The sequence below is a fragment of the Dipodomys merriami genome, unplaced genomic scaffold (assembly GCF_024711535.1).
Source record: "Dipodomys merriami isolate MVZ:Mamm:240054 unplaced genomic scaffold, mDipMer1.0.p SCAF_11, whole genome shotgun sequence".
Classification (NCBI taxonomy): domain Eukaryota; kingdom Metazoa; phylum Chordata; class Mammalia; order Rodentia; family Heteromyidae; genus Dipodomys; species Dipodomys merriami.
The window spans coordinates 49,334,117-49,359,253 of NW_027202382.1; the positions used below are offsets into that span (position 1 = coordinate 49,334,117).

Consider the following 25,137-nt stretch of genomic DNA (forward strand, 5'->3'; position numbering starts at 1 on the left):
GTCATTTAAATAAAAATTTTATCATTGTTTTTTGTGTGTGTGCTGGTACTAGGCCTGGGAGCTGTCTTTTAGCTAATTTTCCACTCAAGGCTGTCACTACCATTTGAGCCACAGATCCTTTATTGACTTGGTGGTTAATTGGAGATGAGTCTCACAGACTTTCATGTCCAGGCTATCTTGGAGCTGCTCCTCAGCCTCCTGAGTAGCTAGGATTACTGGCATGAGCCACCTGGCCCACACTTGGATCTTACTGTGGCTTGGTAGATGCCCCCCAGTACTGCTTGCTTCTATGTTTCCTGTGCTGTATACTTCCCTGAGTCAGGAGGGCAAGGTGTTTTTTAATAATGATTCTTAAGATTTTGTTATTACGAAGGTGGTGTACAAGGGGCTTACAGTTACATAAGTCAGATAAAGAGTACATTTCTGAGGCTGGGAAAGTGGCTCAGTGGTAGAGTGCTTACCTTGCATGCATGAGGCCCTGGGTTCGATTCCTCAGCACCACATAAGCAGAAAAAACAGCACACGCTGGACCCTCACCTGCCAAGCTGCGCGAGCAGGCCGAGGTACCACGCCGCGGCTGTGCTGACCAATCGGCGTGCGCTGCGGCTCCCTGCTCGCTCCTGATAGGCTTCGGCGTCCGTCCGTAAAGGGGCGGGGCCGTGGCAAGGAAGAGCTGTCCAATTGGCACACTCTGCGCTCCCTGAGCTCTCGCGATAGGCTCCGGCGTCTGTCTGTCAGGCGGGTTTGGGGCGGGGTGGGGACAGTGGGGGCGGCGGCCGGACGGGCGCTGAGTTCCGGGCGCGCGGAGACCGTTGGGTGAGGCGATGCGGGCGCGGGCGCGGGCGTGGGTCCGGGTCCGGGTCAGGGTTCGGTCCGAGTTCCGCGCAGGTCCTGGCCGCGCTTCGCGGTGGAGTCCGGACCGGGGCGGCGGGCGGGAGGGCGGGCCCGGGGCAGCCGCCGTCCGGGGGATTTCTCAGAGCCGTGGAGCCGGAAACTGAAAGTTCGCGACGCCCGAGGCCGGCGGCGGCTCGGGCTCGGCCTGGGGCCACGCCTGGGGTCGTCGCTTGCGGGGCCACGGCCGGGAGTCCGTGGCCCCGGGGTAGCGCGCGGAGATCTAGTGACGGCCGCGGGCCCGGGCCCTGCCTGCGCCCTGCTGCCTGCCTGCGCCCTGCTGCCTGCCTGCACCCTGCTGCCTGCCTGCGCCCTGCTGCCTGCCTGCGCCCTGCTGCCTGCCTGCGCCCTGCTGCCTGCCTGCGCCCTGCTGCCTGCCTGCGCCCTGCTGCCTGCCTGCGCCCTGCTGCCTGCCTGCGCCCTGCTGCCTGCCTGCCTGAGCCCTGCCTGCCTCCTGCCTCCTCCCTCGAGCCCTGCCTGCCTCCTGCCTGAGCCCTGCCTGAGCCCTGCCTGCCTCCTGCCTGAGCCCTGCCTGAGCCCTGCCTGCCTCCTGCCTCCTGCCTCCTGTCTGAGCCCTGCCTGAGCCCTGCCTGCCTCCTGCCTGAGCCCTGCCTCCTGCCTGAGCCCTGCCTGCCTCCTGCCTTCTGCCTGAGCCCTGCCTGCCTCCTGCCTCCTGCCTGAGCCCTGCCTGCCTCCTGCCTCCTGCCTGAGCCCTGCCTGCCTCCTGCCTCCTGTCTGAGCCCTGCCTGCCTCCTGCCTGAGCCCTGCCTGCCTCCTGTCTGAGCCCTGCCTGCCTCCTGCCTCCTGCCTGAGCCCTGCCTGAGCCCTGCCTGCCTCCTGCCTGAGCCCTGCCTGCCTCCTGCCTCCTGCCTGAGCCCTGCCTGCCTCCTGCCTCCTGCCTGAGCCCTGCCTGCCTCCTGCCTCCTGCCTGAGCCCTGCCTGCCTCCTGCCTCCTGCCTGAGCCCTGCCTGCCTCCTGCCTCCTGCCTGCCTCCTGCCTGAGCCCTGCCTGCCTCCTGCCTGAGCCCTGCCTGCCTCCTGCCTGAGCCCTGCCTGCCTCCTGCCTGAGCCCTGCCTGCCTCCTGCCTGAGCCCTGCCTGCCTCCTGCCTCCTGTCTGAGCCCTGCCTGCCTCCTGCCTCCTGTCTGAGCCCTGCCTGCCTCCTGCCTCCTGCCTGAGCCCTACCTGAGCCCTGCCTGCCTCCTGCCTGAGCCCTGCCTGCCTCCTGCCTGAGCCCTGCCTGCCTCCTGCCTGAGCCCTGCCTGCCTCCTGCCTGAGCCCTGCCTGCCTCCTGCCTCCTGTCTGAGCCCTGCCTGCGCCTGGACTGCCTCCTGTCTTGCCTCCTCTCCTGCCTCCTGCCTCCCCACTGCCCCCTGCCTGTGCCCTTTCTGTGCTCTGTCTGCCCCCTGCCTGTGCCATGACTGCCCTGCCTGCCTCCCCATTGCCCCCTGCCTCTGCCGTGACTGTGCCCAGCCTGCCTGTGCCTGGCCTGGGCTCTGTCTCCTCTCCCCATTGTGAACCCGGATATCTCAGGCCTCTGCCACGCCCCTAGACCCCTCCTCACCCCAACCCCAGTCATCTCCCTGGCCCACTGGCTTATGGCTCTGTAGCTGTAGACTCAGGTCTCTTCCTCCTGCAGGACTTGCTGGAGCCTGGGCTCCCCTGCACACGAGCCCCCAGCTGCACATACCCCTTATCTATGCCCTTTCCTTTCTGCTCTCCAGCCCCTCCCTGCTCTCCAGCTGTTTCTCTGCAAACTGCCTAAATGTCCGGGGTCAGTCTGGCCCCATGGCTTCTTCCCCAGGTAGAAGCCTGTGAAGTAGGGACCAGGACAGTCTCTCTGGGCCTGGATGTGCACATGATGAGTGTTGGAGCACCCAGGTGGTTGCTGGTACACAGACAGGCTGGGATCCAAAGGCAAAGCGGAGGGGCTGACTGCCAGGATGATGACCCGGCTGTGGTGGCAGGCTCTAAATACATTTGACCACTTAGATGATGGCAGGATCAGGGTCGATTTGAATATGCAGCTTGCTGACTGGAAGTCATCAGTCCCTGGCTCCCAGACTCCCCAGAGGGCACATACAAGGGCCACATCTCACCAGTGAGGGCTGTGGTAATAAGTGATCTGAGTGTGGGTGGGTGGGCGCATGCGTGTGTGGACGCGAATGTGCATGTGGTCCTGGAGCTGGTCCTGGCCTCTTTTGCTCAAGGCTAGTGCTCTTCCACTTGAGCCACCACTTCACTTTAGCTTTTTTTGGTAGTTTAGTGGAGATGTGACTTTTCCCGTCCCTGCTAGCTCCAAAGTGCAATTCTCAGATCTCAGCTTTTTTTTTGGCTGGTGGTGGGGCCTGAACTCTGGGCCTGGGCGCTGTCCCTCAGCTCTTCAGCTCAAGGCAGGCTAACACTCTACCACTTGAGCTACAGCGTCACTTCCAGCTTCTTCTGCTTATGTGGTGCTGAGGAATGGAACCCAGGGCCTCATGCATGCATACATGCAAGGCAAGCGCTCTACCACTGAGCCACCTTCCCAGCCCAGATCTCAGCCTCTTGAGTAGCTAGGATTACAGGTGCAAGCCACTGGTGCCCAGCTGAAGTTAGTTCTTAGATAGAGGCTCAAGTAATCCAAAATTGCTGTTTGAATCTGTGTGCGCTCACACACCTGTGTCAATACTGGGGCTTGAATTCTGGGCTTGGAAGCTTTCCCTTCATTTTTTCACTCAAGGCTAGTGCCTTACCACTTGAGCTACAGCTCCACTTTTGCCTTTGGAGACTGATTGGAGATAGCCTCATGGATTTTCTTGTCTGGGTGACTTAAATAGCAGTGCTCAGATCTCAGCCTCCTGAGTAGCTAGGATTACAGGTGTCAGTCACTGGTGCCTGGCTTTGACTCTTTTTAAAAATAGCCTTGTTGCCGTGTACTTTACACAACATAGCATCACTGTGGACTGGATTTTTTTTTTCTTTTCTTTTTTGGGGTCCGGTCGTGGGGCCTGAACTCTGGGCCTGGGCGCTGTCCCTCAGCTCTTCAGCTCAAGGCTAGCACTCTTACACTTGAGCCACAGCACCACTTCCGGCTTTTTTCTTACGTGGTGCTGAGGAATCGAACCCAGGGCCTCGAGCATGCAAGGCAAGTGCTCTACCACTGAGCCACCTTCCCAGCCCCTGTGGACTGGATTTTAAACAAGAAGAGCCTAAGGATTGTTCTTCATCAGCCTTTGTGAGCAGGCGGAATGCTGGGTGTTTTCATCTAAGCAGGTGGCTAAGTGCTCTCTTCTCTCCCGTCCCCTGGGGAGGCCCGTCGCTGGTTCTTTTGCCTAGTATTGATAGCTGCCCCTACTGCCCTTCCTGTTGTCCCTTCTCCCAGACCTCTGTCACCGCAGGCTTCATGGTGTCTTGCTGCCCAGGCTTTTTGCCTGCCCAGCCACACATGCAGTGTGGGGGCCATGTCCACCTTCCCAGCACTCCTGATGCCCAGCAGGAGCCCGGGAATGCCCACGTCCTTGCCGTGAGTACAGTGAAGGCCGCCTTCCTGCCCCAGCCTTGCTGGCCCCTTGCATGCTTCAGAGTGGGCATATTCATAATATTCCTAAGGAATATTTAGACTACACCCAGATGTTCGTTTGGAGTTCCTGAAGCCATAGCTGCTCACCTGTAGCTGTCATTTTGTGACTTTTGCAGCACCCAGAGAGTCTCTTCCAACTTCCCCTCTGATATTTTACTTCTCATCCGCTCCCAGGGTCAGATTTGGGCTTTGTGTCTGACATGGCTCATTGTCAGGAATGGAGCACAGGTTCAGTGGCAGGAAACTGACAAAGTGTATAGAGGGGAGCAGGATCTGGAAAGGAAAATTGTCACAGGCCCCACACATGGTTCAGGCTAAAGTGCACAGCCTCCTGTCAAAACCTGCTCTTAGGTGGATGTGGTGGTACATGCCTGCAATCCCAGCAACCTAGGAGATAGAAGACAGAGGACTATGAGTTCAAGGCCAGCTCTGGCAAAGTTATTGGGCTGAGGGCATGGCTCAAGTGGTAGCGCTCTTGCCTAACAAGTATGAGGTCTTGGTTCAGTGCCCAGTACCAGCAAAGCAAAACAAATCCCAGAAAGCAGCAAAAGTAAAAGCTTATTCTTGCCAAATGTGATGACACAAGCCTGTAATCTAGGCTCTTAGGAAGCAGGAGGACAAGTTCTCAGCCATCCTGGACTATATAATCAAGTTCCAGGCCAGCCTGAGCTGTACAAGGAGACCCTGTCCCAATCCCTCCCGCTTGCCCAAACCACTCGAGATTTCTGTCAGTGTTAATATAAGGAGACTATTGTAGAGAAACAGGCATGGGGGTACAGTAATTACAGATTTCACTGTTCTTTGTAGTCGTTGAGAATCAAGACTCCAGTGTATACTTTTGCTCACTCATGCTGTCTTGGGGCCAGACGTGAGTGTGTGTGTGTATACATCGCCTCCAGCCTCGCCTGAGCTGCCTCTCCTCCCTCAAAGGTTACCACCTTAGCTTCTATCCCAGATTAGTTTTGCCTGTCCTTGAACCCTGTATAACTGAATGCTGTTTTATTAACCACATCATTAACTAATGCTGTCCTAAGTATTCCTAAATATGGCACTTAGCACAAGTGCTGTGTGGTTTGCCTCTGGAACAAATGTAATCAGGGTGCCTGTGAGAATATACACTGTATAATGGACAGCTCGTCCAAAGGGGGCAGGATTGTAGTGTTTTTTTTGTTTTGTTTTTGTCAGTCATGGGGCTTGAACTCTGGGCTTGGGCGCTGTCCCTCGCTTCAGCTCAAGGCAAGGGCTCTACCACTTGAACCACAGCGCCTTCCGGTTTTCTAGTGCTTTATTGGAGATAAGAGTGTCACAGACGAGCCGGGCGCTGGTGGCTCACGCCTGTAATCCTAGCTACTCAGGAGGCTGAGATCTGAGGATCGCGGTTCAAAGCCAGCCCGGGCAGGAGAGACCGTGAGACTCCTATCTCCAATAAACCACCAGAAAACCGGAAGTGGCGCTGTAGCTCAAGTGGTAGAGCGCTCGCCTTGAGCTGAAGAGCTGAGGGACAGCGCCCAGGCCCAGAGTTCAAGCCCCACGACCGACAAAAAAAAAAAAAAAAGAGTGTCACAGACTTTCCTGCCTGGGCTGGCTTGGAACCTCGATCCTCAGATCTCAGCCTCCTGAGTAGCTAGGATTACAGGCGTGAGCCACCGGCACCTGGCTTGAGGCAGGATTGTTGTAGTAAAGCTGACCTAGAACCTGCAGGACTGCGGTTCACTTCGGGGCTGGACATTAAAGTCACCTAACCTTTCACCCCTTAGTGTGTGCTGAAAGGTGGAGCCGAGGCCATCTGACCCTCACAAATGTCCACACCTGCAGTGGCTGGGGTGGCTGCCTGCACGGAGCCTCATGTGCTGTGCATGGCAGGCAGCCCCACCTGGCCAGGCCTGAGAGCCTGTGTTGGTGCAGGCGGCACTGCATTGTCTGTGCAAGCTGAGGCTTGTCCTCGGCTTTCTCACGTAAGGCTGGCTATTCTAGCGCTGGAGCCACAGCTCCGCCTCAGCTTAATGGATAAGTCTCACATACTTTTCTGCCTGGGCTGTCTTCAAACTTCAGTCCTCAGATCTCAGCCTCCTGAATCTAGGCTTACAGGCTTGAGCCACTGCTTACATTGGTTTTAGTATTGGGTTTTGTTCTGTTTTGGCATAGTACTGTCAAGTTTTCATGATGTATTTTAGTAGTCTTTTTTTTTTGGGGGGGGGGGGTCTGGTCTTGGAGCCTGAACTCTGAGCCTGGGCCTTGTCCCTCAGCTCTTCAGCTCAAGGCTAGCGCTCTACCACTTGAGCCACAGCACCACTTCCAGCTTTTTTTTCTTTTTGCTTATGTGGTGCTGAGGAATCGAACCCAGGGCCTCATGCATGCAAGGCAAGCACTCTACCACTGAGCCACCTTCCCAGCCCTTAGTAGTCTTTTTGTGTGTATTTGCCAGTACTGAACTCAGGGCCTCCTGTTCTTGCTAGCCTTTTCCGCTTGCCTTTTTCATTCATGGCTGGGGTTTTACCCCTTGAGCCATGCCTCCAGTTCTAGCTTTTTGCTGCTTTTTCTTTGTGTTGTCGGTCATGGTGCTTGAACTCAAAGCCTGGATGCTGTCCTTGAGCTTTTTTGCTCCACGAATGCTCTACCACTTTGACCACAGCACCACTTTCAGTTTTCTGGTGGCTAATTGGAGATAAGAGTCTCACAGACTTTCCTTCCCAGGCTGGCTTTGAACTGTGATCCTCAGATCTGAGTCTCGTGAGTTGGATTGCAGGTGTGAGCTACTGGCTCAGTACAGTCTTTCTTGAGACTCAGATCCAAGTTTTAGAAGGCCTTTTTGCACTGAGAATCTCAAAGTGCAGAATGGGCTGTGGTGGGTCCCTGGGGTCAGTTACCTGATGGCCGTAGTGACCCCAGCTCCTCTCTGTCTGAGTCAGCAGCAGGGGTGCCTCTCCACTGATCCATGTTACTGACGGCAGGATGGCAGGGGCAGAGTTGGAGGCCCTGCCCTGTGTGTGATTTCTTTTTTTGGGGGGGGGTCTGGTTGTGGGGCCTGAGCTCTGGGCCTGGGCGCTGTCCCTCAGCAATTCAGCTCAAGGCTAGCACTCTACCACTTGAGCCACCGTGCCACTACCGGCTTTTTTTTTCTTTTTGCTTTATATGGTGCTGAGGAATTGAACCCAGGGCCACATGCATGCAAGGCAAGCACTCTACCACTGAGCCACCTTCCCAGCCCCTTTGTTGTTGTTGGTTTTTTTTTTTTTTTGGGTCCGGTCATGGGGACTGAACTCTGGGCCTGGGCGCTGTCCCTCAGCTCTTCAGCTCAAGGCTAGTGCTCTACCACTTGAGCCACAGCTCCACTTCCGGCTTTTTTCTTTTTGCTTATGTGGTGCTGAGGAATCGAACCCAGAGCCTCAAGCATGCAAGGCAAGCGCTCTACCACTGAGCCACCTTCCCAGCCCCTGTTGTTGTTTTTTAACCACTCAAGTTCCTCTTTTTTTTTTTTTTTTTTTTTTTTTTTGTGGGTCGTGGGGCTTGAACTCTGGGCTTGGGCGCTGTTCTTGTGCTCTTCAGCTCAAGGCGAGTGCTCTACCACTTGAGCCACAGCACCACTTCTGGTTTTCTAGCAGTTTATTGGAGATAAGAGTCTCACGAACCTTCCTGCCCAGGCTGGCTTTGAACCTCAATCCTCAGATCTCAGCCTCCTGAGTAGCTAGGATGACAGACATGAGCCACTGGCGCCCGGCAAGTTCCTCTATTTTGACAGGAGTTTAGCTTGATGAATGGAGGAGTTAAGGGGAAAGCCTGTAAGAGGCACTGCAGGGAATGGAGGAAGAAGGTCACCAGTTCCTCCCGTCCAAGCATAGCTGTCCTCAGGTTGCAGTCCTGGATTTCTTTTTTTTTTTTTTTTTTTTTTTCTTTTTGGGTCTGATCATGGGGCCTGAACTCTGAGCCTGGGCCTTGTCCCTCAGCTCTTCAGCTCAAGGCTAGTGCTCTACCACTTGAGCCACAGCACCATTTCCGGCTTTTTTTTTCTTTTTGCTTATGTGGTCCTGAGGAATCGAACCCAGGCCCTCATGCATGCAAGGCAAGTGCTCTACCACTGAGCCACCTTCCCAGCCCCTGTCCTGGATTTCTTTACATTCTGGGTTGTTTTTGTTTTTGTTTTGGTCAGTCATGGGGCTTGAACTCTGGGCCTGTGTGCTGTCCCTCAGCTCTTCAGCTCAAGGCAAGTGCTCTACCACTTGAGCTACAGTGCCACTTCCGGTTTTCTAGTGGTTTATTGGAGATAGGAGTCTCACGGTCTTTCCTGCCCGGGCTGGCTTTGAACTGCAATCCTCAGATCTCAGCCTCCTGAGTAGCTAGGATTACAGGCGTGAGCCACCAGTGCCCGGCTATGGGTTGTTTTTTGTTGTTGTTGTTTTTGTTTTTTCTGTGGTTCTGTCATTCCTAGCTCTATATTCTATTCCCTTCTTATTTTATTTTTATTTATTTATCTTTTGTTGGTTGTGGGGCTTGAACTTGAAGCCTGGGCGCTGTCCCTCAGCTCTTCAGCTCAAGATGAGCCACAGTGCAGTTTTCTGGTGGTTTTTTTTGGAGGTAAGAATCTCATGGACTTTCTTGCCCAGGCTGGCTTCAAACCGTGATCCTCAGATCTCAGCCTCCTGAGTAGCTGGGATGACAGGTGTGAGCCACTAGTACCCAGCTAGGGAGATTTTTCTTTTTACATCTTCACAGGTCTGTATGTTCCAGTCAGACTCTTCTACTACACTTCTTGCCCCGTCTCCCTAGAAAGCATCGCCAGCAGGTTTAATTGTTCCTTTTTTGGGGGTGGGGGTGGGCGGGGAGGTCCTAGGGCTTGAACTCAGGGCCTGGGAGCTGTCTCTGAGCTTTTGTGCTCAAGGATAGCGCTCTACCACTTGAGCCACAGCTCTACTTCTAGCTTTTTGGGGTGGTTAATTGGAAACAAGAATCTCCTAGACTTTCCTGCCTGGGGTGTTTTCAAACCACAGACCTCCGATCTCAGCCTCCTGAGTAGCTAGAATTACAGGTATGAGCCACTGGTGCCTGGCTTTGTTTCGTTTGTAACAGTTGGAGATCATGCATTTCCACAGTATTCAGCCTCCTTCCTCCGCCTGGCCAGCCCAGCCCCCTCCTCATCCCCCCCTCTTCTGTTTTTGAGACCTGTGGACATTGCAGGAGTTTGCTCAGAGCATCCTGAGAGCTGCTGCCTTGTCTCCACAAGGCTTCCCTAACTCACTGTTCTGAGTGCCAGGTGTCTACACGTGTTTGTTGAGGGAACAAACAATAGCAGTGCCATTGTCCCTGAGCACGTGGGACTGGCTCAGTGCTTAGGACTACACTGATGTGCCCCGAAAGGGACTGTGTGGAGTCACACAGTCCTTTTTATCTCCAGGCGTGTCCTTGGGTGCCTGAGGTCCTTCGTGAGCACCAGGGCACAGACGTGTGCGGTGTGGGCTGAGGACGGTGTGTGTAAGGAAGGGCCCAGCGCTGTGGGGGTTGGGGGCAGAGGACAGCAGTAGGGCCCGCACAGTGGAGGGCCCTCGGCTGGCTTCCCTCTGAACGTAGCTGGACTCTGGGTGAGGGGCGCATTTTGCGTGGCTGTGGAGGAGAGCAGGGGCGGGGTGGCTGCAGTCTCTTCCAGTGCGTCTGGCTGATTGGGAATATTCAGAGCCTCTGGGGCTGCAAGTGGCCCAGTGATGGAGAAGCCCACTTTCTGGGAGAATGTCCAGAGCAGAGGCCAGGGAGTAACGGAGAGACCTCAGCATCCAGCCTCCCAGCTCCATCTGGGCTTGGCCGGTCACGCCTGCCATGAGAGGTCTCACTTCCCAAGCCAGCAGCGCTGGACCCAGTGCCGCAGTGCCGTGTCAGCCTGCCCGGTCCTGAGGGCCTGCGGCCTGCGCCTGTGCTCTGGCGGCTGACCGGGCCCTGAGCCCCATGAGGACGCTCTGCTGACTTGAACCTCGGGAAGACAGCAGGCCAGGCAGCCCAGTGGCCCGCATCCTCTGCCCTCCCCTCTGCTCAGGAGCCTACAGCCAGACAACAGGCACTTCTGTTCCATGTTCCCAAGGCACTCGCTTGCACATACGTGTACACACATATGCACCCATGAGCTCTCCTTCGGGGACTGAGCTCCCTTTTTTGGTCATGGATAGCACGGAGAGCCCCCCAGCTGTCCCCTTGTCCAGGACTAGCCTGCTTTTCTCTGTGAAATATGGCTCAGTTCCTAATCGAGGCTGGGAAGGAGCCCTGGCAGGAAACGGTACGGCCCCAGCCGGGGGGGGCGGGGGGGCCACGGCGAGCACGAAAGGAGAAGGGAGGCTGTCAGGTGGCGCAGCACACTTCAGGAGCTAAGTCTTACTCCAGTCTGCAGTCAGTGCTGGGCAGGATCGCGGGGTGAGCCTGCTTGTCTCCTTGCAGGTACCATGCTACATCTTGGGGACATCCGGGCCTCTCCACGTCCACACTACCATCCAGTTGTGTTTCTCATTCAAGTCTGCTCTCCTGGCACCCGGGACACAATGCCCCTGCCCTCGTGGGCCCGGTGCACAGGCACTGGCCTCACTTCAGCTAGGAGCTCCCAGACACGGGGGAGGGAGGCAGGGAGGTGGAGGAGGGAGCTGAAGCCCCAGGCAGAGGCCTAAGGTCGTAATTTGGAGATCTGCAGTTGGCTGTCTGCTCTGCTCTCTCTCCCTGTAGAGGAGGTATACTTGTGGCATCCTTTTTTTTCTTCTTTCTTCTTTGGTGCTAATTTGGGGGCTTGAACTCAGGACCTGGGCGCTGTCCCAGAGCTTTTCCAGTCAAGGCTAGCACTCTACCACTTTAAGCCACAGTGCCACTTCTGGTTTTCTGATGGTTAATTGGAGATAAGTCTCATGAACTTTCCTGCCTGGGCTGGCTTTGAACCTTGATCCTCTGATATCAGCCTCCTGAGTAGCTAGGATTACAGGTGTGAGCCACCAGCACGAGGTGAGTTATGGCATTCTTAGGCCTTAATGGATATTGCTGGCGGATCTGAGACCGGATTTGTGTCTTTGAGGAGGATACCTAGCATGCAAGGTGGCTGTTGTGCTCTCTCTGCTCTGTCAGAAGGTCTTAATGTCCTTGCTCATCAGCCTGAACCCTGAGCAGCCCTCTCTTCCTCCTGGTGCACGTGGAAGAGAGAAGCCTGCTGTGTGATCACTTTGGAGGTGGACAAGGAAGCCAGTCTGTGCTGGAGAGTGAGGAGGGGTCCTGGAGTGAGGAAGAGCAGGATGGGCATGGGTGGAGGTAGCCCCGCTGGCTGGGCTGGCCGTGATTCGCAGCAGCAGGAATGGGCCATAGGAGTGAGTGTGCTGGCGAGGATCGTCAGGGCGGGGCCAGCATGCAGAGGGACTCTGCAGCTGTGTCCAGTGTGGAGCAGGTGGGGAAGAGGACAGCAGATGGGGAGCTCAGTGTCTACAGACCAACTGGCTGGGTCCCCTGCCACATGTGGCCTTCTCATAGTGTTCTCTAGGACCCCAAGGAACTGGAAGGTGGGCTTCTACCCTGCTAGCTTCCTGTGCTGTGATGTAGAAGTCACCCTGTCCCCAGAGTGGGTGTTGAAGGAACCATGGGCTCAGGATGGAGGACGCTGGCCACCGGTGCTGGCAGGAGGGCTCTTAGCCAGGGCGCATGCCAGCGGTCAGGAGCCTGATGGTGTTGGTTGCCACCCTTGCTGTGCCTCTTCCCACACGTGAAGCAGGAGACTGGACTAGTCTGTTACTGGGGCTGCCCAAGTTCTGGAGTCTGTTTTCTCAGCCCCTCGTCTGTAGGTCCGTGTCTTAGCCCAGACTCCCATCAGTTGCCTGCTGGTGGGCTTCATTTGCTTTGTTTTCTTCTGGAGGATTTATCCTGAATGGAGAAGTGACGGGCCTGTGCTCTTCCCTAGGGCTTTGTGGTGTGTGGGGGACCAGTTCTCATGGCTGCAGCCAGCGTGACACCCCCTGGCTCCCTAGACCTGCTGCAGCCAGGCTTCTCCAAGACCCTCCTGGGGACCAAGCTAGAGGCCAAGTACCTGTGCTCAGCCTGCAGGAACGTGCTACGGAGGCCCTTCCAGGCCCAGTGCGGCCACCGCTACTGCTCCTTTTGTCTCTCCAGCATCCTCAGGTGCGCAGGGCCACCTGCTGGGGCGGGGGGGCGGGGCTGTGAGAGCAGCACTGACCACAAGAGTGGCCCCAGGAACTAGTCCTCCCTGGCTTAGCACAAACCAAGAGGGTAAATGAATCACTTAGCATACTGGTTTTGGACATGTGGAGTCAAGTGCACAATATCAGTCGGGGTAGTCCCAGTTGGCAATGTGGCACAGGAAGAGACGCGTGGCCCCTCCAGGCTGCTCTGTGTGGCTGGGGTGTCACCTGAAGCCATCTGCTGAGTGAGTGCCTGCCGTGAGTGGTGGGAGAGGGTGAGCCGCCTGCCCACCCGCAGCGGGCCTGCGGCGGGGGGGGGGGGGGGGGGGGGAGGACAGGCACTCCCAGGTGTTTCCCCGGCATGTCTTGGAGAACAGGCATCTTGCTCACAATTAGAAGGAAGGGACTGAGGCAGCTCAGCCATAGAATGCCTGCTTGGCATGGGTGAGACCATGTTCAATCCCTAACTGGGGTAAAGGAAAAAGAAGAAAGAACGACTTGGCCTTGGCAATTCAAGTCCCCTCCCCCAAAACTTTTTCAGTATTTGCATATTCTTATCTGTTTGAAAGCATTCAAATAGCATACAAGTGACATATGCTTGTTGGTTTTATGAAAGATGGTACGGAGTTGGGTTGTGGACTGAGCAGATGGTGTCAGTTTTCTCTGCAGCAGATTTTGCAGTGGGTTTCTTTTTCTTTGTTCCCACCAGCTCTGGGCCTCAGAATTGTGCTGCCTGTGTCCATGAGGGCATCTACGAAGAAGGCATTTCTATTTTAGAAAGCAGCTCGGTAAGTGCAGTGTCTTGAAGCTAAAATGTCAGAATGCACAGAAAATGTTTTGAAGTTTTCATCAATACTGGTGAGGCTAGAAATTGCCTCTTAGCAGACCTGTTACTGTGCTGGACATTGACTTTGAGCAAACGTGAATATTTAGGTTTATAGAAATGGTACCAGAGTAGATGTGACATTTAGCGGGGCAGGTGGGGGGGGCCCGTCCCTCAGAGTCATCCCGCCTGTGCCTCTCAAGCCTGCCCACGGCAGCGTGGGTCATTCTTGGGGTGTTCTTGGTGGGGCTCGGGCTGGTATAACCCTAGGACAATCCTCTCCCCAGGCCTTTCCAGATAATGCTGCCCGCAGGGAGGTGGAGAGCCTGCCAGCCGTCTGTCCCAGTGATGGGTGCACCTGGAAGGGGACCCTGAAGGAATATGAGGTAAAGATGGGGTGTCTGCCCTGGCACGGCTCACTCCGCAGCCTGCAGGCGGCTTGGGGGCTGAGTCCCTAGCCGCAGAGGCTCTGCTCCCTGGAGCAGTTCCAACCTGGGCCCTGCTCTGCCTCATGTTGCTGGGAGCGGCCTGAGCCTGGGGTGGAGGAAGAGGTGCGGCAGGTGGTGAGGTGGAGGACTCATCCAGAGCCTGGCCCTCCCCTCTGCGCCTCAGTTTTCTCAACACACCGGGTGTGGTAAGGATGGGAGGTGCAGGGTACTGCCCAGAGGGGGCGCCGCGCCCGCTCGGTAGCAGGTGTCCGGGAGTGGAGGGCACACCACCTTGGCGCTGAGAACTGCGTCTTCCATGCTCGGCGGGGTTTTTCTGTTACTCCACAGGGGTCTCTTACTGTGAACACGGCACACTTGTCTGTGGTCACGGAAAGTGTTTTGGCCAGCAATAGAGGTAGCCAACCTTGTGGGATTCGTCTGTGCCAGCCAGGCTGGCTTGTGCCCTGTGCCAGAGTATTGGGAATGTCAGCCTGAGCCTCGTGTCTCCTGTAGACATCTGCAACTAAACCTGTAGCCCAGGACAGAACGGCTAGCTCAGGCTCCTGCCGTCTACCACGGTATTTGCTCTTCTTTCTCCTCTCAATAAATGACCTTCAAAAAGTTGACTTAAGCCAGCCCCCAGTGGCTCGCGCCTCTAATCTAGCTACTCAGGGGGCTGAGATCTGAGGATTGCAGTTAAAAGCCAGCCTGGGCAGGAAAGCCCATGAGACTTTTTTTGTTTTGTTTTGTGTTTTGGTCAGTCGTCAGGCTTGAACTTTGGGTCTGGGCGCTGTCCCTCAGCTCTTAGCTCAAGGCTAGTGCTTTACCACCTGAGCCATAGCGCCACGTCAGGTTTTCTAGTGGTTTATTAGAAATAAGAGTCTTGGGCTGGGAAGTTGGCTCCATGGTAGAGCACTTGCCTTGCATGCCTGAGGCCCTGGGTTCGATTCCTCAGCACCACATAAGCAAAAAGAAAAAAGCCGGAAGTGGCGCTGTGGCTCAAGTGGTAGAGTGCTAGCCTTGAGCTGAAGAGCTGAGGGACAGTGCCCAGGCCCAGAGTTCAGGCCCCACGACCGGACCCCCCCCAAAAAAAAAATAGAAATAAGAGTCTCATGGACTTTCCTGCCTGGACTGGCTTTGAACCACCATCCTTGGATCTCAGCCTCCTGAGTAGCTAGGATCACAGGCGTGAGCCACCGGCGTCCAGCCAAAAAATGGTTTCTTGAACAGATGCTTGCACAGGAATGTCTGCAGCAAGCAACACCATTCAGTGGCCTAACAGTGGAAACAGCCTTCCCTTCCTGCCACATGGGATCCATCCACAGGGCAGGAAGGGAAGTCTTGACGCCCACTGTGGTAGGTAGGTCCATGGTGATGTCCATGTGCTGGATCAGTAAGCCAATCACAGAGGGCTCAGTCGGCTCAGTCCTCAGATCTGTAGAGATAGCTGTAGAGTGGTGGGGGTTGGGGACTGTTGGTGGGTGCAGAGTTGTAAATTGGGATCTGGAAGTGGGGAGGGACCTGGATGCCATCCCACGGAGCTGTAAAAAGCTGCTTGCTTGGAACCCTGGTTCCCTGCCTAGCGGAGGTCCCAGGCCAGGGCCCGGGAGACAGGTGCCTTTGTGCCCAGGGGGTGTGAGGCGGACCCTGGGGAATGGGGACTGGAATGACTGATCTTGTTAAGTGTGGCCGGCCAGACTTGGCTTGTTGAACCGCTTCGTAGTCTCAGGCCCTGGGTTTCATATCACCAGAGCGCACCTTTGGCTGTACCTGGGGCAGTGTAGAGCTGTACCTTCCCCTGGCATCCTGAGGAGACCGCCTGGGCTGGTGACGAGGGCTCCCCCGGGCAGGTGCAAGGGACCGAGGGCGGGCACCCTATGGCAGTTTCTAGCTTCAGTCTCTGGGTTCCTCTGGGGTCTCTTCCTCCTGAAAGATGTGGTCCTTGAGGTCAGGAGCTGTGTGGGCCTCTGGCTGAGGGCCAGGGACTGCAGCCAAGCCATGTTCCAGGCATGCAGGGCGGAAAGTCCCTGGCTGCGCCCTTTGAGCACTCTGGAAAGTCCCTGAGAAGAGTTGCGGGGGAGGGGCCGGGCTGGGGGAGCGGCTCTGCTGTGACCTGATTCTGCTGGTCAAACGTCTAGCTGGGGGCGAATGGCGCTGGCGGGCGCGCGGACATTGGAGGCAGCTGGCGCCACCTCTGCAGAGTTCCTGCCTGGTCTCCTCTTGCTGTGTCCACATCTGTTCACTCTTGGACTATTTCTGTGAAAACCAGTGCTAAGGCTAAAGATTTTTTTCTTTGTATTTAAATGGAAAAGTTTGAAAAAAATCGTATTTGGGTTTTGGTTTTGTTTTTCCTTTGTGGTAATGACTTTCCTTCCAAGAATGGAATTGTTTGTCTGTCTGTTTCTGTGTGTGCTAGTTTGGAGGCTTGAGCTCAGAGCCTGGGAACTGCCTCGGAGCGTTTGAGTTAAAAGCTAGCACTCTAGCCGGGCGCTGGTGGCTCACGCCTGTAATCCTAGCTACTCAGGAGGCTGAGATCTGAGGATCGCGGTTCAAAGCCAGCCCGGGCAGGAGAGACCGTGAGACTCCTATCTCCAATAAACCACCAGAAAACCGGAAGTGGCGCTGTAGCTCAAGTGGTAGAGCACTCGCCTTGAGCTGAAGAGCTGAGGGACAGCGCCCAGGTCCAGAGTTCAAGCCCCAAGACCGACAAAAAAAAAAAAAAAAAAAAAAAAGCTAGCACTCTACCACTTGGCCACAAGCTCACTTCCAGCTTTTTTGGTAGTTAATTGAAAATAAGAGTCTCACGGACTTTCCTGCCCGGGCTGGCTTTGAACCATGATCCTCAGCTCTCAGTCTCCTGAGTAGCTAGGATTACAGGTGTGAGCCACCATCACCCAGAAAGAAGAGAATCTAGAACGTCTCTAGATTACCTGTAAAGAGTCTCTAGTAGAACAGGTTCTGTGGTTGATTCCTTGGGCTGTGGGTAGAGTGTGTGGGGCCGAGGGCATCCAGGCCTGTGCCAGTGATTGCACCAGCGAGTTGCAGCCGGCATTCCTGGGAGATTCGAAGTTGCAACAGCTGTGTGTGCTTAAAACATTACACTTCATTTCTAGTGGAACAAATACCAGTTTCTCTGAATTGTTTCTGCTGGGGTTGGGACTGAAGTTCATTATCTGAATGGAGCAATGCGAGTATATCTGCTGCCCACCTGTCCTGGGTTCAGCTGGGGATTTCCAGTGTCTGGGTTCCTTTTAGGCAAATACAAGCTATCATGCCATTGCATATGGATATATATATATATATATATATATATATATATATATATATGTGTGTGTGTGTGTGTGTGTATATATAATATATAGATATAGATATTAGTATAGCAGATTGAACACAGGGATGTGTGCTAAGCAAGTGCTCTACCAGTAAGCTATATGCCCAATCTTTAGTCTTGAAATTTTTTTTTTTTTTTTTTTTTTTTGCTAACCCGGGAGTTTGAACTCAGGGTCTGAGCCCTGTCCCTGAACCTTTTTTTTTTTTTTGGGGGGGGGGTCCAGTTGTGGGGCCTGAACTCTGGGCCTGGGCGCTGTCCCTCAGCTCTTCAGCTCAAGGCTAGCGCTCTACCACTTGAGCCACAGCGCCACTTCCAGCTTTTTTCTTTTTGCTTATGTGGTGCTGAGGAATCAAACCCAGGGCCTCATGCATGCAAGGCAAGCGCTCTACCACTGAGCCACCTTCCCAGCCCCGTCCCTGAACCTTTTTATGCTCAAGGCTAGCACCCTACCCCTTGAAGCGTAGCACCACTTCTTACTTTTTTTGAGTAGTTTATTGGAGATAAGAGTCTCACAGACTTTCTTGCCCTCACTGGCTTTGAACCACAGTCCTTAGATCTTAGCCTTCTGAGTAGCTAGGAGCCACAGGTGCCCATCAAGTCTTGAGTATTGTTAAAGTTTGTTGTTTTTTCTGTCTGTTATGGCTTGAAGTCAGGGCCTGGGCACTGTCCCTGAGCTCTTTTGCTTAAGGCTAATGCTCTACCACTTGGAGCCACAGCTTGACTTCCAGTTTTTGAGTGGTTAATGGGAGACTTTTCTGCCTGGGCTGGCTTTGAACCACAATCCTCAGATCTCAGCCTCCCGAGTAGCTAGGATGACAGGCGTGAGCCACCGGCGCCCGGCTGCCACTGGCTTTTTCTGTGTATGTGGTACTAAGGAATCTAACCCAGGGCCTTATCCATGCTAGGCAAGCATTCTACCACTACGCCACCCTCCAACCCCAGCTAGTAAAGTTTTAAAGAATACTTCTTTTGTTTTTGTTTGTGGAGCTTGAACTCAGAGCCAGGGCACTGCCCCTGAGCTCTTTTGCTCAAAGCTAGCTCTCTACAACTTTGAGCTACAGCATTACTTCCTAAAGAATACCTTTTTGTTGTTGGTAGTGGTCATGGGGCTTGACCTCTGGGCCTGGGTACTGTCCCTGAGCTCTTCAGCTTAAGGCAAGAGCTCTACCACTTGAGCCACTACACCGCTTCTGGTTTTCTGGTGGTTAATTGGAGATACGCGTCTCATGGACTTTCCTGTTTAGGCTGGCTTTGAACTGTGATCCTCAGATCTCAGCCTTCTGAGTAGTTAGGATTATCGGTGTGAGCCACGATGCCTGGCTAGAATACCTTTTTATTTAGCTATTTGTGCTTTGTTTTGTTTTTTGTTGTTTTTTTTTTTTTAACTCTGGGCCTGGGCACTGTCCCTCAGCTCTTCAGCTCAAGGCTAGCGCTCTACCACTTAAGCCATAGCGCCACTTCCAGCTTTTTTTTTTTTTTTTTTTTTTGCTTTATGTGGTGCTGAGGAATCAAACCCAGGGCCTCATGCATGCAAGGCAAGCCTCTACCACTGAGCCACCTTCCTGGCCCCTTGTGCTTTGGTTTTTACGTGCCATAAACTATTAGGCACCAGTCAGTCCTGGGACCGGCCCCTCTGGCCTGCTGCGGTGAGGTGCTTCTAGCTCCTGCGCCTCCAGGCTTGGGATCAGGGCTTCTGTCTGCCCACAGAGCACTGCCCTTGGGCACAAGGGCGCTTCTCCCCCAAGCAGCGGGCACCCCTCATCCGGCCCCCACCCCCAGCTTCCCAGCACTTGAGCAAGGACCCTTCTCCTTTCTGCTGGACTTCTCCATAGTCCAGGAGTTCCTGACCTGCAGCACTGACCCTCCCAGGGGGCCCTACAGAGGACCCCCTCCCAGCCCCAGCAACTCACTTCCCCACCCCGCCTGAGGACAGCCTGTGTCCCTGAGCACGCCTTTGCTCCTGCCCCAGGCCTCATCCTGCACTCACTGAGCTGAGCTGAGCCAGGCCTGCTGGCTGGAGGTTTCTAGGGAGTGAGGGGTTTCCAGGTGTGGGGAGGGCGGTGGGGCTGCACCACACCGCATCCCCCTGGGGTGCTCAGCAGAGCACCAGCCATCAGGACGCCAAGTGCTGTGCGCTCTTCACCACAGCTTCCAGAGCCAACTCACAAAGCTCCTTCACCTCTCATCCCTCTGGCAACCACTCTTCTCTCTCTGCCGGCCTTCACCTCTTGCTGTGTTGGTTTCTTTTTTTTTTTTTTTTTGGGGGGGGGGTCCGGTCGTGGGCCTGAACTCTGGTCCTGGGCGCTGTCCCTCACCTCTTCGGCTCAAGGCAAGCGCTCCACCACTGAGCCACCTTCCCAGCCCATGCTGTGTTGGTTTCTGACCCGGCCCCGGCCCCCGCCCGTGGCTGGGCTGGAAGGCCTCGGGGGCTGTGTGGTCTCTTCCTGTTCAGCCAGCCAGTGCAGCGCCCTCTGCGGGCAGCAGTTCCCTGCTGCTGTCTGAGCACATCCCGGATCTGCACTACCTTCCTGGTGCCTGTCACCCCGTTCCGTTCGTCACTGCCGTGGCTCTCCAGCCTCAGTCTGTTTCACACAGCCTGATAGGACTTGAAGGACTCTCTCCTCAGATCTCAGCCTCCTGAGTAGCTAGGAGGACGGGTGTGAGCCACGGCGCCCGGCTTGAAGGACTCGTTCTTGTGGGCTCTCTGTCCACACCCCTCGTGGTGGGCAGCGCCCGGGAGCCTGGCTTCCAGGGTCCTGATGGGTTCACTCACTTTCCCTCCGCATCCTTGTTTCTGCTGCCCTGGATTTCCCTGAGATGTTCTATGGGCCTACTTTGTCTGACCTTTATCTGCAACTTGGGGTACCTGCCTTCCTTGGCTCATGTTTTGGGTGCCTTTTCCTGCATAGTTTCACGTCCACCGAGCTGTGTCTCCTGGCCCGTGAGGGCTTCCCCGCGTCGGTGGGATGGATAGGGGGACGTGTGAACACTCACGGCCTGCCCCATCCTCGTCCTTGTCCGCTTGCGGCCCGGGGGCTCCAGGCAGCCTCTCCTTGCTGCTCCGGTTGCCCCTGCCTGTTCCCACACATAGATCTCTTCAGATGCCTGGCCGTGTTTGTAAGCAGCTCTCCTGAGCCCGGCACGGGCACCCTGGCCGTCCACGTCTTGTGATTCCTGGCGACTCTGCCCAGGATTCCAGGTGCTGGAAGCAAGGGTAGCCACTTCCATCCGTCTCTGTCTCCGGCACACTCTGCTTCCCACACCGCTGCCCCTCGGCAGGACTGGCGGGACCCTCCGCACAGCTGGGGCACGCCGTGGGTTCTCAGTTGGGAGCTGGCGTGGAGGGCTCCGACACGGCGTGCGTTCAGCTGCTCGGAAGCAGGGCGGCCTTGGGGGGCAGTGTCCACGCAAAGACCAGCTGCAATGGCATAGTCCCTTGGCTTCATCTGGGGCAGGCAGAGTCACTGTCAGGGCAAGAAGAGGGGGACCCACTCCCCTGTCTGCCCCTCTGATCTGTCTGTGGAGCGAGGTCTCGGTATAGGTGGCAGGAGCCCGTGGCATCTGCGTGCGCACTGCAGACACCTCCTCCTTTCGCTGCCAGAGCTGCCACGAAGGACTCTGCCCGTTCCTGCTGACGGAGTGTCCCGCCTGCAAAGGCCTCGTCCGTCTGTGCGAGAGGGAGCGCCATGCTGAGGAGGAGTGTCCCGAGCGGCGCCTGCGCTGCCCCCACTGCCAGGCCCCCTGCAGCCACGCCGGCATGGAGGTACACCGCCTGGCCCCGCACACCTGCCACCTCCCAGCATGAGCCCTGCCCAGAGCGGGGGGGGGGGGGGGGGGGAGCGGGGAGGGACTAGCCTTTCACCACGCGAAGTCACGCAGCACCGGGGCTCACGCCTCTCACCCAGCTACTCAGGAGGCTGAGATCAGAGGATCACAGCCCAGGCAAGAAAGTCCAGAAGACTCTTTATCTCCTTAACTACCAAAAAAAAGCCAGAGGTGGATCTTTGGTTCAAGTGGTAGAGTGCTAGATTTGAGCAGTAAAACCCAGGAACAGCACCTAGGCCCCCCAAGTTTAGGCTCCAGGACCAATACTTTAAAAAGTCTTATTACCTGGACACAACAGCCCATGCCTATAATACTAGTTACTTGAGAGGGTGAGATCAGGAGGATCCCATGTTGAGGCCAGCCAGGGCAAAAATGTCATCAGGACCTCCCCTCAGCCAGTGGAAAGCTGGTTTGAACAGCTTGGTGCAGTGACATACTGAGCGGGCCAGCTGTGTGGGAGGTGTAAGTGGGGGGATTGAAAAACAATGAAAGCAAAAAAAGACTCAGGTGTGGCTGAGGTGGTAGGTCACATGCCTAGTGAACTGCAACCACCAAGAAGCCCACCAAAAGCACAGTTTAGAAAAGTTTACACGTGGGGCTGGGAAGGTGGCTCAGTGGTAGAGCGCTTGCCTTGCATGCATGAGGCCCTGGGTTCGATTCCTCAGCACCACATAAGCAAAAAGAAAAAAGCCGGAAGTGGCACTATGACTCAAGTGGTAGAGCACTAGCCTTGAGCTGAAGAGCTGAGGGACAGCGCCCAGGCCCAGAGTTCAGGCCCCACGACCAACAAAAAAAAAAAAAAGTTTACATGTGCAGATGGTGAGTGAGGAAGGTCCTGCGAAGCCCCAGCTGGAGTGGGCAGTTGGTAAAGAGGGTGACTGGTGTGGGCATGAACAGCTCAGAACCTGTTCACTCCTAAAGGGCACAGAGTTCGTGCTTCTGACCACTCCTAGCTTTCCATTGCTGTACCATGCCCCCGAGATACTCCTGCACCAGGTCCCTGAGATAGACACTCACCTCCTACACCAAGCACCTGAGATAGACACTCACCTCCTACACCAAGCATCTGAGATAGACACTCACCTCCTACACCAAGCACCCAAGATAGACACTCACCTCCTACACCAAGTACCCAAGATAGACACTCACCTCCTACACCAAGTACCCGAGATAGACACTCACCTCCTACACCAAGCACCCGAGATAGACACTCACCTCCTACACCCCCACCTGAGATAGACACTCACCTCCTACACCAACCACCTGAGATAGACACTCACCTCCTACACCTAGCACCCGAGATAGAAACACCTCCTACACCAAGCACCCGAGATACATACTCACCTCCTACACCAAGCACCCGAGATAGACACTCACCTCCTACACCAAGCGTCTGAGATAGACACTCACCTCCTACACCAAGCGTCTGAGATAGAAACTCACCTCCTAAACCAAGCGTCTGAGATAGACACTCACCTCCTACACCAAGCACCTGAGATAGATACTCACCTCCTACACCAAGCACCCGCGATAGACACTCACCGCCTACACCAAGCACCCGAGATAGACACTCACCTCCTACACCAAGCATCTGAGATAGATACCTCCTACACCAAGCACCCGAGATAGATACTCACCTCCTACACCAAGCACCCGAGATAGACACTCACCTCCTACACCAAGTACCTGAGATAGATACTCACCTCCTACACCAAGCACCCGAGATAGACACTCACCTCCTACACCAAGCGTCTGAGATAGACACTCACCTCCTACACCAAGCGTCTGAGATAGAAACTCACCTCCTAAACCAAGCGTCTGAGATAGACACTCACCTCCTACACCAAGCACCTGAGATAGATACTCACCTCCTACACCAAGCACCCGAGATAGACACTCACCGCCTACACCAAGCACCCGAGATAGACACTCACCTCCTACACCAAGCATCTGAGATAGATACTCACCTCCTACACCAAGCACCCGAGATAGATACTCACCTCCTACACCAAGCACCCGAGATAGACACTCACCTCCTACACCAAGTACCTGAGATAGATACTCACCTCCTACACCAAGCACCCGAGATAGACACTCACCTCCTACACCAAGCATCTGAGATAGACACTCACCTCCTACACCAAGCACCCGAGATAGACACTCACCTCCTACACCAAGCACCCGAGATACTCACCTCCTACACCAAGCACCCGAGATAGACACTCACCTCCTACACCAAGCACCCGAGATACATATTCACCTCCTACACCAAGCACCCGAGATAGACACTCACCGCCTACACCAAACACCCGAGATACATACTCACCTCATACACCAAGCACCCGTGATAGACACTCACCTCCTACACCAAGCACCCGAGATAGACACTCACCGCCTACACCAAGCACCCAAGATACATACTCACCTCCTACACCAAGCAACCGCGATAGACACTCACCTCCTACACCAAGCACCCGAGATAGACACTCACCTCCTACACCAAGCACCCGCGATAGACACTCACCTCCTACACCAAGCACCCGAGATAGACACTCACCTCCTACACCAAGCACCCGCGATAGACACTCACCTCCTACACCAAGCACCCGAGATAGACACTCACCTCCTACACCAAGCACCCGAGATAGACACTCACCTCCTACACCAAGCACCCGAGATAGACACTCACCTCCTACACCACGTACCTAGATAGATACTCACCTCCTACACCAAGCATCTGAGATAGACACTCACCTCCTACACCAAGCACCTGAGATAGACACTCACCTCCTAGACCAAGCACCTGAGATAGATACTCACCTCCTACACCAAGCACCTGAGATAGACACTCACCTCCTGCACCAAGCACCCGAGATACATACTCACCTCCTACACCAAGCACCCGAGATAGACACTCACCTCCTACACCAAGCACCCAAGATAGACATTCACCTCCTACACCAAGCACCTGAGATAGACATTCACCTCCTACACCAAGCACCTGAGATAGACACTCACCTCCTACACCAAGCATCTGAGATAGATACTCACCTCCTACACCAAGCACCTGAGATAGATACTCACCTCCTACACCAAGCATCTGAGATAGACACTCACCTCCTACACCAAGCATCTGAGATAGACACTCACCTCCTACACCAAGCACCCGAGATAGACACTCACCTCCTACACCAAGCACCCGAGATACATACTCACCTCCTACACCAAGCACCCGAGATAGACACTCACCGCCTACACCAAGCACCCGAGATACATACTCACCTCCTACACCAAGCACCCGCGATAGACACTCACCTCCTACACCAAGCACCCGAGATAGACACTCACCTCCTACACCAAGCACCCGAGATAGACACTCACCTCCTACACCAAGCACCCGAGATAGACACTCACCGCCTACACCAAGCACCCGAGATAGACAGTCACCTCCTACACCAAGCACCTGAGATAGACACTCACCTCCTAGACCAAGCACCTGAGATAGACACTCACCTCCTACACCAAGCACCTGAGATAGACACTCACCTCCTACACCAAGCACCCGAGATAGACACTCATCTCCTACACCAAGCACCCGAGATACATACTCACCTCCTACACCAAGCACCCGAGAAAGACACTTACCGCCTACACCAAGCACCCGAGATACATACTCACCTCCTACACCAAGCACCCGCGATAGACACTCACCTCCTACACCAAGCACCCGAGATAGACACTCACCTCCTACACCAAGCACCTGAGATAGACACTCACCTCCTACACCAAGCGTCTAAGGTAGACACTCACCTCCTACACCAAGCACCTGAGATACTCACCTCCTACACCAAGCACCTGAGATACTCACCTCCTACACCAAGCACCCGCGATAGACACTCACCTCCTACACCAAGCACCTGAGATATACACTCACCTCCTACACCAAGCACCTGAGATAGATACTCACCTCCTACACCAGGCATCTGAGATAGACACTCACCTCCTACACCAAGCACCTGAGATAGATACTCACCTCCTACACCACGTACCTAGATAGATACTCACCTCCTACACCAAGCACCTGAGATAGACACTCACCTCCTACACCAAGCGTCTGAGATAGACACTCACCTCCTAC

At 55.1% G+C, this 25,137-nt stretch overlaps 1 protein-coding gene across 2 annotated transcripts in view; it reads left to right on the forward strand.

Annotated features, from left to right (window-relative positions):
- Positions 1 to 769: 769 nt before the first annotated feature.
- Positions 770 to 25,137, forward strand: part of Traf2 (TNF receptor associated factor 2) — a 37,964-nt gene continuing 13,596 nt past the window's right edge. Inside the window, exons 1-5 of one of the 2 annotated variants that reach the window (XM_070015112.1) lie at positions 770 to 816; positions 12,355 to 12,572; positions 13,302 to 13,380; positions 13,703 to 13,801; positions 20,776 to 20,937. In XM_070015112.1, coding sequence (XP_069871213.1) covers positions 12,385 to 12,572; positions 13,302 to 13,380; positions 13,703 to 13,801; positions 20,776 to 20,937 — 528 coding nt within the window. In that variant the 5' untranslated portion in view covers positions 770 to 816; positions 12,355 to 12,384. Of the gene's footprint in view, positions 817 to 12,152; positions 12,239 to 12,354; positions 12,573 to 13,301; positions 13,381 to 13,702; positions 13,802 to 20,775; positions 20,938 to 25,137 lie in introns of those variants that run through there. The other variant, XM_070015113.1, reaches the window with a different exon arrangement.